This window comes from Clinocottus analis, unplaced genomic scaffold (genome assembly GCF_023055335.1).
Source record: "Clinocottus analis isolate CAN_PGR_092001 unplaced genomic scaffold, fCliAna1.0.p SCAF_8, whole genome shotgun sequence".
Lineage (NCBI taxonomy): Eukaryota > Metazoa > Chordata > Actinopteri > Perciformes > Cottidae > Clinocottus > Clinocottus analis.
Window position 1 is genome coordinate 17,160,345 of NW_027176240.1, and position 18,454 is coordinate 17,178,798.

The 18,454-nt window shown below is 44.4% G+C and overlaps 2 protein-coding genes across 4 annotated transcripts; one reads left to right on the plus strand and one right to left on the minus strand.

The window, feature by feature from the left end:
* The first annotated feature begins 47 nt into the window (after nucleotides 1–47).
* On the plus strand, nucleotides 48–6,016 carry mcmbp (minichromosome maintenance complex binding protein). The gene is made up of 16 exons (XM_068568128.1): nucleotides 48–237; nucleotides 861–952; nucleotides 1,050–1,190; nucleotides 1,334–1,375; nucleotides 1,456–1,545; nucleotides 1,661–1,796; nucleotides 2,073–2,218; nucleotides 2,331–2,425; nucleotides 2,517–2,692; nucleotides 3,508–3,631; nucleotides 3,738–3,855; nucleotides 3,953–4,118; nucleotides 4,229–4,362; nucleotides 5,072–5,236; nucleotides 5,406–5,494; nucleotides 5,807–6,016. Exons 1-16 carry the CDS (start codon nucleotides 180–182, stop codon nucleotides 5,931–5,933), a joined length of 1,899 nt encoding a protein of 632 aa, XP_068424229.1. The 5' UTR covers nucleotides 48–179; the 3' UTR covers nucleotides 5,934–6,016.
* A 355-nt stretch (nucleotides 6,017–6,371) lies between these two features.
* inpp5f (inositol polyphosphate-5-phosphatase F) lies at nucleotides 6,372–18,146 on the minus strand. Of its 3 annotated transcripts, none has more exons than XM_068568207.1 (20): nucleotides 17,691–18,146; nucleotides 16,194–16,274; nucleotides 15,582–15,718; nucleotides 14,734–14,862; nucleotides 14,398–14,565; nucleotides 14,221–14,277; nucleotides 13,753–13,951; nucleotides 13,333–13,512; nucleotides 12,878–12,945; nucleotides 12,448–12,572; nucleotides 12,258–12,335; nucleotides 11,969–12,089; nucleotides 11,617–11,745; nucleotides 11,203–11,320; nucleotides 10,918–11,116; nucleotides 10,760–10,831; nucleotides 10,605–10,678; nucleotides 10,296–10,424; nucleotides 10,112–10,199; nucleotides 6,372–9,984 (listed from the first exon to the last, which is right to left on the minus strand). In XM_068568207.1, the coding sequence occupies exons 1-20, from the start codon at nucleotides 17,785–17,787 to the stop codon at nucleotides 8,826–8,828; spliced, it is 3,408 nt and encodes a 1,135-aa protein (XP_068424308.1). In that variant the 5' UTR covers nucleotides 17,788–18,146; the 3' UTR covers nucleotides 6,372–8,825. The 3 variants fall into 3 exon arrangements, with proteins under 3 accessions (XP_068424308.1, XP_068424307.1, XP_068424309.1); XM_068568206.1 differs by having other exon boundaries at nucleotides 14,398–14,583; XM_068568208.1 differs by lacking the exons at nucleotides 15,582–15,718; nucleotides 17,691–18,146 and having other exon boundaries at nucleotides 14,398–14,583; nucleotides 16,194–16,253.
* Between the last annotated feature and the right edge of the window lie 308 nt (nucleotides 18,147–18,454).

Consider the following 18,454-nt stretch of genomic DNA (forward strand, 5'->3'; position numbering starts at 1 on the left):
TAGCTCCGCGCTCCGGTCGGTGCCCGTGTTCAAAACTAACGAACGACGCTCTCCGACTGGTGACGCAAATTTCCCGCCCTCACTTCTGCCATCCTGTGTGTGTGTGAAAGTGATCAAATAAGTGTTTTCACGGATATTTTTTTTACATTTTTTCACGTTTTATACTCTTCAGCGGAACGATGCCTTCCACACACGACTGGATCAACGACCCTCTCGGTGTTGTTGAAGGGATGTTTGGTGAGAGACGCGCCGGAACTTCACTTTTTTGACAGCTAACTAACGTTGACTTGTGAAGCTAGCGAGTTAGCCGTGTGGCTCTGTACCATGCTAGCTGCCATGCTCCTCGCGTGCAGACTTTAGAAAACAGAAAACAGCAGTTAAATAGTGTGCGGATTGAAACTTGTTCCGGCGACGTTGTTCTCGTCGTCACGAGATGTGTGTAGTGCTGCGCGTGCAATTGGTTCTGTTAGAGCTCTTGTGCACACATCCACATGGAAAATCCACGACGTGATGCATTCAGGGGTCCTTTTTAAAGCGTCTTAAAGTCGTTTAAAACCGTCTCAACTGCTCTGAATGCACCGGATTAGTTTGGATACGTCAGCCTTTTTAGTCCCAAACACAGCTAGTTGTGACATTTCTTTGTAAAGATATGAATGATGTTCTGTTAAACTCCTCTTATCCACCTACTTCCAAACTCCTTTTAATTGTATTTATAATATATCATGTTTTACATTGTATAGGAAAATGTGTATTTTGATGCATCTCATTATTCTCATGGTTGTTGTGTTATTATATAGGCCAGTTAGTTTTTCTGTTCCCTAAAATAAAAAGTAATATTTTGCTCTCGTTGATTATTCCAGCTGCTTCCCAGAACACTCAAAACTCTGGGTGGGAGGCGAAAGTCGTGGCATTCTTTAAAGATCGTCTGAAAGAGAAGGACGCTCATACCTGGGTAACGCCGAGTGAATGCCACATAGATGCCTGTAAACGTCAAACGTCACGGCCCCTTTCGACACTTGTAAATGACAACCGCCTTCCTCTCGGTGCAGGTCCCGTCTCTGAATGATGTCCCGCTTCACTACCTGAAGCCCAACAGCCTGGTGAAGTTTCGTTGCTTCATCCAAGACATGTTTGACCCCGAGTTCTACATGGGAGCATACGAGGCGGTCGATCCGTCTACGAAGGCTAAAGTAAGCGCTTCTTTGACCTCCCCCTACACATGTGCAGCCTTCTCATGTGTTCACTTTTCCGCATATTTATTTTTTTGCATTCATATTGTCTGCAATGTCATCACTATCAATGTTGTCTTATTTGACTGTCTGACTATTCCCAGGTGTTGCGATGTGGGAAGTACAAAGATGTGACGGAATGTGGGGTGAGTACCGCTCTGCAGCAATGCATTTCTCAATTCAGCTTCAGCGTTGCTGACGGTGCCCTTAACATGTTTATCTCCAGGTGGATTTTAACTCCAGAAGCACGGTGACCGCGGAGAGACAGACTTTCTACTGTGTGCCGATCCCCGGAGAAAGTCCGTGGGTGAAAGAGATATCCTCATCTGTGTCCAGGTTGTGTGTTGGAAGATGCTCCTCACACCAGACTTTTGTCACATGCTCTTCATGTGTGTCGGATGCACCCCAGTTTTTCCTTAATTCTGTCGCACTGCTACGCCGGCTCCAGCCAGGCACGTGTGGTGCCCTCCACTTCGTATGCACCGACCAGACAGAAACGTAGCTACGAGGAGGACGACGATGACAACATGGACACGCAACCGCAGAAGCAGAGGGAGCTGCACACCGGTATGAGCTGCTGGTCCATTCAGTGTTTTACTACTGTAAAGTCCTTTTTAGTAAAGTTTTTTTTAAATTTGTATTAATTCGTATAACCCAAAGATGAACGTAACATTAGAGTTGCCGCTAAGCAATCTGGGAAATGCAGGAAAGCTGCTAATTGCAGCAGCTGGAGAGAGCTGGTGCACCAGAGATGTACATCTGTTACTCAGACGAAATACATTTGACATCTTGGATGACTGTATATCATGATTGGATATTTTTCTGTTCCCCCTATCGCGGCAGGTCCTCAAAGTTCAACAGAACCTCATGGCAATGGCGACTGTAAGCGACGGGAGACGGAAGCTCCCTCCAGCCAGGCGGCATCTGCCACCCCTCTTGACCTCAACTTCCCACTACCGGGAGAGAAAGGCCCCTCCTGCCTTCTCAAGGTGGGTTTGGTCTCTTTTTTCCTCGCCCGTTCAGCCTCTCGCCCCAAACATGCTCCACGAGTGGATTCCAGAGTCGACACCACAGTAGCTGAACGGTGCGTGTTGTTGGCAGGTGTACGAGGAATGGGACGGCTTCAAACTCAACGAGGCAGTGGAGGTCTTTGGAATCCTCTCCGTGAGCCCTGCTCTCAGTGCGCTGGCCAGCGAGTAAGTGAGACACAGAATTTAGTTTGATCCCCGCCCTCACCCTCCTTCGGCGTTGGTGCGCTCACTGCACATTCTCGGCGTGTCCCCACAGAGACGCCTCCTCGTCCCTCTTGGACCCCGCGGGGGGCGACATGGAGACGGCAGAGGAGCAGAGAGTGCACAGCCCGCCGGCCTCGCTCGTTCCTCGCCTCCACATGCTGCACGTCAAGCCGCTGCCACACAACAACCCCCTGCTTCCGGCCGCCACCTTGGAGGACAACAGTGCCTGTAAGGACACATAGTAGACGTTTCCCCGAGTGTGGGTGTGTGTATGACTGTAAGTGCCAGTAATCATGAATATTTCAACCTCCATTTTTTTAAAAATACGAGGCTATTTGCACTACATCAGCACGGATGTTTTCATGACTAAAAACAACAACCACTGTCGGAAGAGATCTGGGAACACATTTATTACGAAGCCTTCTACAAATTACTTTCAGGGGCACAACATTTTGCATTACCACGCATGACACTGAGCCGAGCTGCAATTCTACCGATTAGCATACCAAGGGTGGGTTGTTTTGACACATGTTGCCCTGCACTTTTGCAAATGCGTGTGGATTCCTCCCACAAGAGGAAGACTGAGTAATGATTGGTAAAAACATGTCTTCAACTCAGCAAACGGATCCCTGTTTAATTGTCATTGAAAAAACAAAAACAACATTTTTTTTTTTTGGTAAAACATGCTGCAAACAGAAAAGAGAGAACAACAGCTTTACATATTAGTATTATCAGTCGTGCCTCTGCAAAACCTTGACACAGTCTTTGTATAAACATGGACAAACACAATTTGACTTTCGAGCACCTAAAAAGGGCTGCACATCTTCAGAAAATATTCCCTACAGGTGTATATTTCTTGAGCTTGGACTATATTAACATTAACGTGTAGTATGACTGCAGCTGCACCTGTACTCAGGCAGAAGTTCCAGTTGCACCCTCACCACTAGATGCCACCACATCCTCCACACTAGACCCTTTCTAAAAGGCACACGTGTCTGTTGTCAGCCTGTGGACTTGTTTAAACTCTTTACTTACTTTCTCAGTTTTATCTTCGACGCTGAGTGAGATGGCCGCCGTCAGGGTAGAGCTGCTCGCATACTTCACTCACGTCCTCCTGGGAGACGCCCTGGCTGCCGAGTACCTCGTCCTGCATCTTGTCTCTAACGTGTACGTAAGCAGTAACCCTCTTATTCTCTTTGTTGCTTCATGCTAAAGCCAAAGCTGTTTTTTTCTTTCAATTTTGTTTCACAAATTATGTTTTTCCTTTTTGTAGTTACAGTAGAAGGGATGTACTCCCACTGGGCAAGTTCACCTTGAACCTGAGCGGCTGTCCTATGGTCGCCTCGTTCACTGAGCGCTTCTACGGGATCATCCAGCAGCTTGTGCCATCTGTGAGTAAACATCGTCTCTTCCAGCAACTGCAAGGTTAATTCATCTTTGTATCTTTATTTGCAATGAAAGACAATGACAGTGTCCCCCCCTCTGCAGTCATACTATCTGGGCATGACCCTCCAGAATATGAACCAGATGCGGTTAGTGCCAAAAAAGGACTATGTGGCCAACCGGCTACAGAGTGGGGCCCTGCAGCTGGCCAGAAACACTTCCCTCTTCCTGGATGAATCCCAGCTGGAGCAGGGACAGCTGGATACAGCAGGTGAGGCTTCTGAGACTACTACCTTCTGGCTGTAGGCTCTGTCTGTGTGATTCGATTGAGCAAACTCTAAACAGGTTGGCCCTTCCTCTCCGTGTGTTTGTGTTTCGTAGGTGTGCGTAACGTCACGGCCCTGGGGAACCTGATCTCGTGGCAGAAAGTTGATTATGACTTCAACTACCACCAGATGGAATTCCCCTGCAATATTAACGTGCTCATCGCGTCAGAGGGCCGTTCGCTGCTGCCGGTGAGGACAAAGAGGGATGAGGCGCGCAACTGCAGGACAAAAACTCACCACTAACCACCGCTAATTCCTCCCCTTCGCTTCCCCCTCCGGCCATGCTCAGGGAGGGTTTAGGTTTCTTTCAGCCTCTCGTGAGACGAGTCTCGTCTGACGCTGGAGGTTGTTTCCAGCCGGCGTCACACTGTCATCTCGGCCGCTATTGGCTGGCTGCAGCAACCCCTTCCAGCCGGCGGCTTTAGCTCGGGTCTCACTTTGTTGCGAACAGCCCGAGGAATGTGCCGTGTGCTATTCCTGTGCGTTTGGTCTAATGGGTTGTCATGGCGGCAGCTGTGTGCCAAAGGAACAATCCTGGGAGAGGCGTCAGGCTCGGCCATCTATTAGCCCCCGCAGTGAAGGGCAGCGCGCTGTAAACGACTCCCGGGGTTGATTAGCAGTCAGGAGCGCGCGGCTGTGTTTACAATGAGCGGCCATTGGCTGATGATCGGCCCGACTTTCCAGCTGCTCTAGCGCTTCACGGTCAGCTCGCCAAGGACTTTGCTCCCGTCTGGCCTGCTTTGAAGTTTTGAGAACATGCCAAACTAGGCGTACACCCGGCAGGCAGAGCCTACTTTTCCATAGCAACACCCAAAAATGGAAGCTGCATTTAGCTTTATCTTTGTGCAAAGTTCTTTCCTGGCACAGTGTCAATATTTCTTTGTCCGTTACTCCACAGTCAGACTGCCATATACGCCTACAGTCTCAGGTCGCCCCACCTGACATGGAGGAGTATCTCGGTGGCATTCACATGCCCCCGCAGGCCTCCCAGCTGAACAAGTTCAGGATGTACCTGAGCGTGGCTCGGCTGCTGGACTACAGCATCTCCGATGAAGTGACAAAGGTGAGACATGCAGTCACAAGTTAGTGACATGAACCCCGGGTTCAACCTGGACGTTGGAACTAGTTGCTTACTGCTTCTTTGTTCCATGGTGTACCTATCAGCCCTGTTTATAACGAGCAGTCTGTGTGCATTAGAGTGTCTTTTAACAGCTTGTTTCTGGTGTCCTCAGTCAGTTGAGGATGACTTTGTGGATATGAGGAAGGACGACCCCCAGAGCATTTCTGCTGAGGACCTCCACAGGATGCTTGTTGTGGCGAGGTGGGCTGTGACTAAGATTATATAAGCTACTTTTTGCAGCTCTTTCCTTTTTATTTTTACTTAGCAAGTGATAATAACAGCAGCAGCCTGTAAATCCTTCTTGAAAAGTGTTAAAACACAACAAACCATTATGACCAACAATGGAAATGCCAGATAACATAAGCAGGAACAATCACTTGGGGTCAATGTAACACAAATAAAATAGTTGTTTAATACTTTGACTCACTGTTTGACTTAAGGAGTGCCGCGGCCGGGAAACTAAAATGTTATTGCAGTTGTTGGATTTGTATTAATCTGCACGTCCGTCCGCAGGTTGCTGTCTCTGAGTCTGGGACAGACGTCCCTGTCCAGAGACAGCTGGCTCAGAGCCAAACACATCGAGATGCTGCGGAGGAGCCGAATGGAGCAGAACAAGTGCGTCAATGGCAACGAGCCGTGATCAAACAAGACGGCTTTAGTTTTTCTTTTTGGTACCTAAAAAAAAAAAGAAACGTTTGTAATAAAGATGTTTTTCATGTGTCATATAGTTCACATTGTGTTCAACTTTATGGAACCGAGTTGCAGACAAGACTTGAATATATTTTCACTTACTACACTTATTTTGCCTTAATGTCTCAGCCTGCTGCGAGGACCATGCCAGTGGTTTGACTCAGATTGCCACCTCAAATATGAAAATAAAGTTATGGACTCTGGAGAATTATTTCTTATTAATGTTCTTGAGTCAGTATTTATAGCTCGTTGCAAGAAAGACCAACTGTCGGAAATGCTGACATGAAGACTTCTTATTTGACAAAGAAAATATCCAACCTTTTTTTTTATTATTCAATGAAAGATCTACGACAAAGTGTACAGCGCACTTTAAGTAAAAACACATGAAGAAGATAAGAATAAATAGGATACTTTAATATACAATACAATCTCAGTACACCGTGGAAAACAATGACAACAGTCAGTTGGTAAAGAGGAAAGACAACCACAAACATTCAAACGTAAATGGTGCTCATGGTAGAAAAATGTGCTCAAACAGTGCAAATCAAATGCTTTAAGACCTCGAGTCACATGATGGTTTGTCATGGTCTGGGGTCCTAATATGAGGGAGCGCACAACCACGGACAAAAGGAGGAGGTGGTCGCAAAAGCACTTGGTGTAAAAACAAAATGGAAATGGAGGAAAATCTCACCCAGCAAATACAGGATCAAATATAACGGCCAGCTTTTGCATATAAAAACCAGACACACACACTCGAGCATTGTGGTCTATATATGGAATGTTGAGGATTACGGTTCCTTTCAGCAAGTTAAGGGACAGACTACGACCCGCTCTGCTTGCAAACTGCTCCAGTGTTTGCAATCCTGCAGGAAGTTTAAAAAAAACAAAACCCTTTTAACCTCAGCATTAAAACTTTGCATTACAGCTATTACTTTAAAGCTTTGGCAGCACCACACACTATCAGCAGGGTCCATGACGATAAGATGTCGCACACACGGCTACAATCTCACTTAACACAATTATAGTCAGATAAAATACACAAGTATCCCACTTTGTATTTGCTGGTAAGCTAGCTGAATGGAAAACAGGCAAATATAACACAAAATAAATGTGTAACTGTTTACCTTGGGATATTTCAGCTCAAAGTAAAATAGATCATTATTATTTATCATAAATAGACAGATATATAGAAAGCAGTGTGATGAGGTGACCATGGTTCATTACGCTTTGTTCTGGAGGACTAACAAGGTCACAGAGGACATTTTCACTGGATGACAACTGTAAAGTGTAACGGATGATTAACAAAACCTCACTTCTTGAGGTTAACAGATAAATGGGACTATGTTCACGCTTTATAGCACATGAATATAAGTCGGGCTCTGTGGCGAACGCTCCTAAAGCAGGTATGTCTAGTTTACACATACTGTACATATTCACACACACAGCCAACACACTGTACATCTCCCAAAGTTGCTAATTTCCATGGAGAATGTATGCACCAGTGCATGAAATATCCCAAGATAAAGCTTGATGACGAACAGTAACCCTGAACATGATCTTTTATACAGTACACCAAATGTAACATGTAAATGATGGACTTAAAAAGGTAGATTTAGCCATAAATACCTGATATACATACTCCCACTTCCATTCCCTGTTAAGGCAAATATGCTTTCAGTTCGGGGAGTGCATAAAGCGTCAGTGTTTCTAATAATTGGATGGGTGCGATTGCATATAAACCTACTATATGTTACTTTTCTATTTTTGTCCAACATGCAACGCCGATGTACACCGCTGGCTGAGGACTCGCTTCAAACAAACCCTTACAGGTCATAAGGGAAGGCCCTACTCAGGGAACAGATAAACATGATACTCACTGTACATATCAACAACCAGGATACTCTTACTAAGGTCTTGTGTTGTCATTATTTTTATAACGGCATATTGTCTAAGTTACACTGGACAACATTGATATCACAAAGGATAACTACCGACAGTGTGTCGCCTGGCTAGTTTCTGACAGCTATACAAGGAGTAATAGTTAACACAGAATTGCCCTTTGGGGATCACAAAAGATATTTGGTTGGATTCTACAACTGTTACAAATCAAGGGCTGTTACGAAGCCGAGAATCACAAACGCCAATAAGTGATCTGCACCGGCAGGAGGACGACCAGTGCAGGATAAAGTCAGACCGGTCTTTCAATGTACAGCTAGAGCCTCCTCAAAACTCAGTTACCGTTAAGCTCCCATCACAGCACTGTGAGTGTAATAACTTTTCAAACTAAGGATAGTGACATGTTCACATGCACAAAATACAAGTACATGAGTTTAAAACGTCTTAAAAACCTAAATATGTTATTTTGTCTTGTTATGCGTCTATTAAGGTAAACGTAATGAAAATTTCCTTGAAATCCGAGAAGAAAACTGCACTTACCGAATAATTTCCTTCAACAGTAGCAATATATATATCAATATATATATCTGGAGTGAATTAAGATTTGTATGTACATAAACTTACTTCAATCGAATACTCTACAGTCTAAAATTGGACGTGGGAATTCTAACAATTGTTTTTAACACCGGACATTGTGCAAGGTTGCATGGCAAAAGGGATATCCTAAGAGTGATGAAATCTATAATGATGTGTACACAAACATGGTCACTGTCATGTTGGACGTCATGTTGACTGTCAATATTAAACATGGACGAAGTTGACTAAAGGGCATTAAGAGCGCATTTCTTGGCCGAGTAGTGACGCTATGTGCAAGCTTTTGCTACTGCTACCATACAAGAAGTTTCTACACAGCGTTAGACCACACAGTCCTGCTACAGTGAAAGCACTAGATCTGAATGATCCTGGTCTGGCACTGTGTAAACATTGCCTTTAGCTCGTTCTCTTGGGCTTCGTTGACAGCATCTGGCTCTGGGCTCTTCTGTACCTTTGCCACAGCAAAGTTGATGCCTTGGGTGAGTCCCGCCTGGGTGAGGCTGGCCACCTGGACCATGGAGCTCTTGATCTTGGCAAAGGGGGAAACCACGCGACTGCCGTTGCTGTCGGCAGGTGAAGGGCCGAGGCTGCCCTCCATCTGTGAACACAGACTCCTCTGAGAGCCTCCCGAGGCTGCCGAGCTGGGCTTCTGCTGGACGGAGAGGAGGTTGGAACCGGAGGTGGTGGAATCGACGTCAAGCTGGGACGGCCTGGGGAGCTGGGGCTCCTCCGGTTCATGCTGCGGCTCGGAGAGGGGCTGCTTGTCGGAGTCTGCCAGGGCCTTACTTTGCACAGGCTTGAGTTGGGGGAGAGCAGCTGGTGGCTGCTCTCCAAACACCTCAACCGGTTTGGTCTGCGCATCCTGGATAAACTGGTGGCAGTAGGCATCAATGGGAGTACCAAAGTCAATCAGAATGGCTTCTTCCGCCACCGAGGCGGCCCCTGGGGAGTTTTCATCACTGACTTGAGAGAAGCTTTCCTGCTTTTCATCACAGCCAGTGACTTTGATGACAGAGGGGATGTTGAGCTCCACGCTGCCAATGGACTGGGAGCGACTGCCCAGTCGTGGGTTTGATGCTACAATGCCGCAGCTGGGCAGCACATAGTCCACGTTTTCTAAAGAACCAGAACACAGGTGGTCTGGGTCAGAATTATAGGAATCAGAGTCATCTGAGACTTCAGAGTGCCCGTCACCGATATCTTTTAGGGCTGCTGTGCCAGGGTTGTTATCCGAGGTCTCCAAGCTACTATCAGACTTCCACAGGTTGACATGCATGGTGGGTTTTAGGAAATTGACTTTTACGTCAGGCTTAGGGAAGTTGCTCAGTCTCCCGAGGGGCTTGAACTGGCCAATATTTACGTTTGTCTTGGTCTGCTTCACTTTCTGATTAAGAGAGGAGAACTTGTTGAGCAGGAAACTTTTGCCCTGAGCTAGACCAGAGCTACCCTGGAGCTGGTCAGCAGGTTTGTTCTGGATGCCCATTATGTCCTCGTGAGGTTTGCTCTGCCGCCTGTGACACAAACAACATTAAGTACCTGAACCACAGCTCTCGTCATTGGTCAAAAGTTTGATTTGTTCTATAATGGCTGCAAATGATTATCTTCATTACATCTTAATAATGATGGACTGGTGCTTACCTATCCAGCCTCTTTTCAACCACAAGCAGGTCCAGCCCTGTGGCCTGTTTAGTGATGCGAAGCATCTCAGCTATGCATTGTAATGTGTCTGAAATATGTCACAACATAAGTAACTCAACCAATAAAAGCAGTTCACGTTCTAAAGCGTTTCCTGTTTTTGTCCGTTTAAAGAATTACTTCCTACCTTTTCCATCATCCTCAGGATTCCGTGTTGCTGCTCTCAGTGTGTGAAAGTAGCCACTGGTCTCTTCACTCTTGTAATGCAAACGCATACAGCAGAACTTCGGCTTCCCAAACAAAGTAGGCTCAGGACCTGCAAAAGAAAAAAATGCAACTTCCATTTTAGTGATGCACTTTCCTTGCATGAATCATAAACGGACAGAGATATATCTAAAAGGTTACTGAGAAACTGTTAAGCACACTTTTAGGAAGTGTCGGGTGACTCAGTGGGTGTACAAGAACCCTCACTTCTCCTTTGAGTCGAACTTCTTACCAATTTCGATTTTTTCCAAACCCTCTAAATTGAGACGCTGGTATTGGTTGACTTTATCTGCTTCTTCATCGTAGCTACAAGAAAATAAATGCAAACATAAGTGAATCCATAACAACAATTTCTAAAAGAACAATGTTGGTAAAAGTCAAACTTACTAAGCAATGTAATAGGCTTTGTCAGACAGAAGCAGCAGCACATCCACATCTTTGTTGTTTGCATCAACGAGGCTGGTGGGAAATGAGAATGCGGTGTCATGGAAACTACTGAAAACATCATATAAATAGTGAAGAAGACATGTCAGGTAGACACAAACCTCATGTCACAGTTGATGAGGGCCCAACCACCATGAAACTGCTCATCATCTGGCAGCAAAAGCTGCATGTAGGTCTGCAACAGGAGGCTGACCTGCTCCTGCACGCCCCTCTGGCTCTCCTTCTCCTTCTCTTCATGCTCCTTTTCCTTACTGAAGATGGAGTACAGGTCCTCTGTCACTGGCAGGCCCATCATGAGGTCTGCAGGGAGAGGCAGAGGATTCAAAGGAGTCGATCAATAAGTATGAATACATACATAGCTATAAAATGTGTCTGTTTTTCCATACCAATGACAGATTGTCTGTAAGCATCCCTGAAGCGGTTCAGATAGTAGCGGTTGGCTGAGTTGACGCCATCCTTCATCACACCAGCCAGTTTTCTCTCTCCTGTCCTGGTAAAATCTCCCTAAAAAAGATCAAACAGTGTCTGTTAAACATACCTTATACAGACTAATACCTCCCCCACGCCCCTGATTTCAGTAAGTTTCCAAGTTCAAAAAGCCTGAGTTCATGTTTGTCATTCTGGTGTGCTTAATCTACTGAAACAGTGTACGCTCTGCTGATGTATAAATTCCACTGTTATAGAAAGCATATGCCTTGATAGACTATCCACTTGACAACTGACTGTCAAAAAAAGACGGCCTACTTAATCAAGCAACACTGATTCAGATGTGAATGTGTATGCAAAGGCAATGGCGTTACCTTGAGTGCTGCCGTGCCTGCATACTGCCTGCTGATGGTGTCTCCATTGTTGGCCCACATGATCTGATAAATGCTGTAGCATTTGGGAGGCAGCGGTTGTTCTGGAGGCATCACACCCAGTTTCTTTAGCTGTAGGGAGACACAAGATACATTTTTGTCCATTGGGATTCTGTTTAAACTGCAAGTACACATGATGAAAGGTCAGCCTTTATTTCTACTCTAGTATTCACTCATTGACTATAATCCAAGATGAATAGGGTGGAGTCTGCCAACTTTGCTGTACGAGCATCAAAGGTCAGCCGTGTGTGTGTGTAATGTATTTGCCTTAGCCCAGACAGGGAACAGCTCTCACCTGTTGTTCCATCACCGCCCGAGCAACAGCAGCCTGGACCACGTTGGTCCTGTCAAGACAGTCCATGCAGTTGACTCTAAAGATACCCTCCTGCTTGCAGATGACTCCGGCCTGATCCACCCTGACAGAGGAAGATACATAGATAACAGGATGCAGTTATGGAAGTACAATTTTTGACCCAATAAGAAACTGGATTTCTAACATGCACTGTAGCCTGGTGGTTCACATCATATTTGATGAAATAGGCAGCAGCAATGTTATCAGCATTTCTCCACAAAAAAACACTTACCAGGCCCACTTCATGTCTGTGATGAGATCAGAGATCGCATCCGTCAGTACTTGTACATTCTCAAACTTCATACCTCGGCTGAGAAACAGGATATAAGAAGCATAAAGTGGAAGTATATGCGACGTGGTATAAAATAGGAGGACTACATTCATAAATAAGATTACACCGCTGAGAAAAGTGTTTCTCTTACCAGTGCTCATGAAAGTCAAATGAAACGTATGTGAGGTTTGGGTTGTTGTAAAGCAGGACTTGCTTCAGATATGCGTCGCCAATTATCTTCTCCCGTCCAGTTTGATCCACCAAGTTAATGATGACCTGAAGAAGACAATAAAAAGCACCGTCATTCAGCCTTGTGTAAAACATTTGTCCCGCTAAGCCTTTCCTTTAGAACACACTAATAAGCTACATGTGACAGGAAGTGCGACTAAATTGGCTGACTTATCGTAATGATCTATTCTCGTTGGGATGCTCTGATATGAAGCACATGGTAGTTGGTTAGGCCACTATTTGCATCTACAGCTTACAGAATAACCACATTTGTGATTAGTGAATGCACAAAACAATCCTAATACAAGACCGATGCAGTCAAAAACAGATAATAACGGAGAGCATAAGCTCACCTGCGTCTTGTAGAGATTAAGTTGTTCTTCAAAGTGAGCAGAAAAGTAAGACATGGTCTCCTTCTCTCCTGAAACAAAAACATACAAATTATTTCAATATAATTGAACCTGGCTGAAGACACCAAGAGATCTAGTTTACAAATAGTTATAACTTGGTGACAGATGAGCTGTTTCATTAAAACAGTTTTGAATTCATCTGAAGTTACAGCAAATTCCCCTTAATCCATATGTATAATTCCTCCAACTCCCAGTCAAAAAAGTAATTTTACAGACGAGTGGAGCAAGGACCAATGACTGACAAGATAATTATATTCGGTGTGTAAATGTGTGAAGTCCAAAGAGAACACACAGTAAACTATATAAAAGAAAAAAAGTAGAAGTGCACTTTACTTAAACAAAACCTCTTTAAGGCCCTCTCTGCTGGACTGTATGCAAGATGGTGTAGTTCTGCTGACCTTTCTCTAAGCGTGGCCGCGGATTGTAGCGGTACCCCGCCTGGCTCCAGAAGACCGGCACTGAGCCACGAGTCTGGACAAAGGACAGCGTGTGGCTGTGCACGTGGATCAACTGCTCTGTCTCCACATAGTTAGCCACATGGCCATCGGTATCCACTCCTCTGCGTTTGTACCGCATCCCTTTGGGCAAGAAGAATGCATACACTCCATTCAGATTATTTATATCGCAGATCACGCTTCAATGGAGGAGAATAAAAACTCAATTGTTTGCCGAGTTACTCGAAGCCTTTGTGTGAAAGAAACCATATGATGTGGGAACATCATCAGAACTAATTACACAACATAACTTGCATATTTGGCTCAATCTGAGCTCTGGCAGGACCTTGCTCTGGGCCAAGCTGAGAGTAACTGTGGCTTTACCTGCACGGTGGCGGCTACGTCTGGATATAAGGGCCACAGTAAAGCGGGGATGAATGTCATCAACACAGGTGACCTCCTGTGGCGGGGTTTCTGGGCTGCTCCGCTCGTCATCGGATGTCTCATTATAGTTCACTACCAGTTCCTCCACCTGCACAAAGCCCTGAATAATCGGTATCACCCACAAGTCCACCTCTGGCACCTGGAGCATTCATAAAGTGAAAAACAACATCAGGACCAGATAAAAACATGTTTGGTCAGGTCAATAATGGAGCACTTTGCATCCAAGAAGGAGATAATTTTGTATAACTCAAAGCCATTAGCCGGTCTGCTCAAAGAGTATTTTCATACTCCTCTGATAAAGCTCTCGTTACACTCTGCACATACAACTGCCATGCTTACACAACAGTGCCAGCTGAGAGAAACAAACCTTAACAGTGCCACTACATTTCTGTATGGGAGAGTTTTTACCTGAAGGTCAATGATGTCTTGGATCATGTGTTTATTCCAGAAGAAACGGTCATCCACCTTCAATAAAAAATAACAATTACTGTAATGTCAGATGCATGGGTTTTTTGCTATACACTGCAAATATGCAAAACAAATAGAGCAATGAGCAAAGAGTGTGAGATGAGATTATGTCCGCACCTGTTTCCATAGGGGTAAACTGGACTTTTCCGAGTCTCCCTGACGCTGCACACTGTTTGTCAGGTCATAGGTCATGCTGTAGTAGAAGGAATCAGAGTCCATAAATATCTTGTACAGCTCATCCAGCAGTCGCCTCTCCAGGCGTTCCTTCTCTTTATTCTCCTTGACCTGGAAGGCAGGGGAATACTGGATTGGACGAGTGGATAGAAAAGAGCAATAAGTTGAAAAAGCAAAGAAAGTAAAATCCTATGAGAACTTTAAAAGTGCAAAAGAAAAGTAGTATGCTGGCTTGAGGATGGCGGAACACATTTGAATACAGTTACAACGACAAAATACCTTTTTCTTGGTGGGTACAGCCACATTAGATTTGATCTGGCTGAAGGTTTTCATCAAGAATTTTGACTCATCTGGAGACGGGGCCAGTTTCTCTGGTTTATCAATTCCAAAGTGATGCTTCTTGCAAAGCTGAAAAAGATGATTTGCTGAGGACATTATACTTGAATTTGACTTCTCAAAAAACATTTTAAAAAAAATGTTTATGACTACCCACTACAACCAGCCAAAACTCAAAGAATATATATATATATATATATATATATATATATATATATATATATATATATATATATATATATATATATATATATATATATAAAAATTAAAATACACTATATGGTTCTCATTTTCGTAACCTAAGGCTGTAAACAATCTAACAGTTACATTGATCTAAGGGATTTCTAGGTACAACAGGGGTGGAGCGATCATTCAGTTGCACAATGACAATGGACAACAGGATGGGGACTAAAAAGCCGAACCAGGAACGTTCATCCTCCTCCGGATTTACTCACTTGAAAATATTCTTTCTCACCATCCATGAAGCTTCCCTGAAAGACTAAAATCTTAGTCATATTCAACTGCCTTTGCTATCTATTACACTCTAAATATGTGAGTGAAAATAAAAAAATATCGTTTCATTTAAAAAATAACAAATAAAACCAGCAACTCATTTGCCTTCACTGTCAGCCTATCGGAGAGGAATAATATAATGATGCACACAGATAGATTTAAATATAATAATTCAATACAATTTTGTATTCTCACAAGCACCTTTATAATGATTATTGGGAGGGCGTGGAGGGGGGGTTGAATGCTTGAATAAAACATTACAGCATTAGTGTACACACCTCCAGCTCAAGCTCCTGAGGCTCTTCGTCTGACAGAGGAATGACGGCTATCTTGGTGATCTTGTAGACTTTGTGGTCGCCTGGTAAATTGCCCACCAGTGCTTTCTGTCGAATTAATACAAGGCCCAGTGGAAGGTCTGCCAAGAGGAGAAAGACGAAGGGAGAGTTGCGTCATGGGTGCAGAATGTTTCACATTCGGAGGTGTGAAGAAAGTAGCTGCACACTTGCAGATATTTTTAATATAGGTAACACATGACATCTGGTAATCAAATATCAAAATTACGTTAATTAATGTAAATTATTTGAATATTATAATCGTTCATGTGTTTTCTTGTAAAAAAGGTATGAGGTTTGAGCACAAGGCGACAACAACAAAATCTGACTTATCATCACCATCAGCTCACTCGGCTTCATAACGACACAAATTCCAAAGCGCTTTCACACAATTTCTCACACCTTTCCTTGTGAGTAAGAAACATGCTGTGCACTGGATGATTTAGTTACTCAAGCATCCACAGATGGGAAATACTGGTAAGAATGTGTGTGCTCTGACCAAAAGAAACACATAACTAAGGAGGAAATACTCAAAAAGGTTTGTCATTCTCGACTCACCTGTGTGAAGCTGTATCTTTCCAATGACACCTTCTACCACACCCAAACACACTGGATTCCAAGCCAACAGCAGGTCGGTTGCTGAAACAGAAATGTGAAGATGGAACATCAGGAAAGGCTGTGTAGGATATTTTGTTTATTGGAGTCCACAGTTTTTTATTGAAAGGTTTGAGTTTATGCATCTTTTCTGTCATAAACAGCTAAATGTTCACACTAAGACTGAGTTAGCTAAACAGAAAGTACCACAAAACCGTTCATGGTAACACTAAAAGTAGTTATTTAATACCCAGTAAAACCTCTCTTAACCTAAAAAACTTGGTGTGCTAACATTTTCAAACACCATGGTAAGTACAAAGTCGGTGACTAATAGTAAAACTGGAATGCTTTCGGCATTGGTGACGGATTATACATGATAGTGTAGGAAATTGGAAAAACGTGAAAGAGGTGTGGCGAAGGTTGATGGATGTCAACTGAGAAGCCGCCTCTGACAATGACTCTTCCTGTTCTACCAGTCAGAACAATTTGTGTACAGGGGAACTGGCTGAGAGGGCCCACAGGAAAACATCCCGCACATAAATGAAAGACAAACAAATATGTTTTCAAAATACTAAACCATCTTCACTCAACAAGTGGAACACAGTGGAACTATTTCACTGTTTGCTCGGGAGTGCAGTGGAAACCCAGTGAGGAGTGGAAACCCTTTTTCCAATTAAATAATGAAACAGTGTTGCAACTAAAAACCTGTTCTGGGTGGCTGCACAGCCACACTACTTCTACTGACAACACGCGCTGCCTTCTGGCGACTCTCAGGAGAAAACTTCTACTTTAGCTCAGCAATGTGTAATTCCCAACAGCCCGCTGTATTTAAGACTAAATTCAATTATTGCAATTATTTGTCACAGTCATGACCAGCAGTACTTGGGCTATGTAAACGTGCCCAAGGGTTGCTTGAGACACTTTAACACGCCTGTACCTGTATTGTACTACGGATTACGTCACAGTGGTCATGGATTTCTAATTATTCGCCATATTAGAAGAGAAGATATTTCATAAGAATGATTAAAACAACAAAAAACACCCGTTACTTTTGCCTCCTTACAGTCCCACTATTTCTACAGAGGAGTTCACCCTTCAGAGTGTAACTAAGAAACGAAGCCAGAAGTTAGGAGTGTGGTCGGGGTGTTGCCCCGGGAGTGAGAGACGTTAAGGTGTAATGGCGCGGCCAACAGTCGACTTGTTTGGTTTGATGCAGCCAGGTTATTACGTTATTTCGGTAACACTTTATTTCAGAGATTAGTGAGCGGCAGGTACGAGTGGGAGATTAGACTCATCTGCCGAGGTGCGCTGTCACGTTACAATGGCGACAAATAAGCCACCACAAGAATAATGTTCGCCAGCTCCAGACAGGTCACGACAATAACACAGCGTGTGCTTCAAGGTAACACAGCCGGGCGGTAGTTTCAGGTAAATGGCGAGAAAGCTGTCCTCGGTACATACCTGGTCTGACGGTCATGGTCCCGTCCTTTCGGCTGCACCACAGAGCACGGTCCCCGCTCTGGAGGATGTATTCGTCTTTGGCTTGGAACAGCTCCATTTTGGTCCCTTTGACGTGACACAAGAGCGGCTAGAGTCACTGGCTGGGCAGCCGTACGCACGTATGGATCAACTTCCACGTCTTGGAGGATGACTGTAGCCAGAGAGCGCCCGGCTAGCAGCGGTTAGCTCGCTCCCCCTACGGGCTCGTGAGCTACGGTAGCTAGCTGCCTCGCGAGCTCGCGCCAGCGAGGTGCGTGTCGGAATTGTTTATCCCGCTTCTACACATACTGGTAATTAAATTCCCTCCTTTGCCACCGGAGAAGCAGCCCTTCACTTCACGCAGTCATGCCGGTCAGAATGAAGCCGTAGACGCGTCAACGAGAGAGGTGTCCCGGCTGCTGCTGCTGCTGCGTGGACCAAGACGTAACCGACAGTTTCCTGCTCTAAACAATAACACGTGACCTGTTCCGTAACGAGTCCTGTACGTAAAACTGTTTACATCCTTCAGTCATTTTATGATGAGAGTCGTCATGAAATATGACTAATCATGTATATGATGTAATTGAATTGTACATTGTGTGTACACTTTTGAGACATTGTATTTTGTACACATTGTATGTTGCTCACTAGACTCCCCATTCTGATGAAAGTGACAATTTCCAATGTTGTCGCTTTATTTTATTGGCTTTTACTAGCCACGGTATTGCCTTTTTTGTTTAATATGG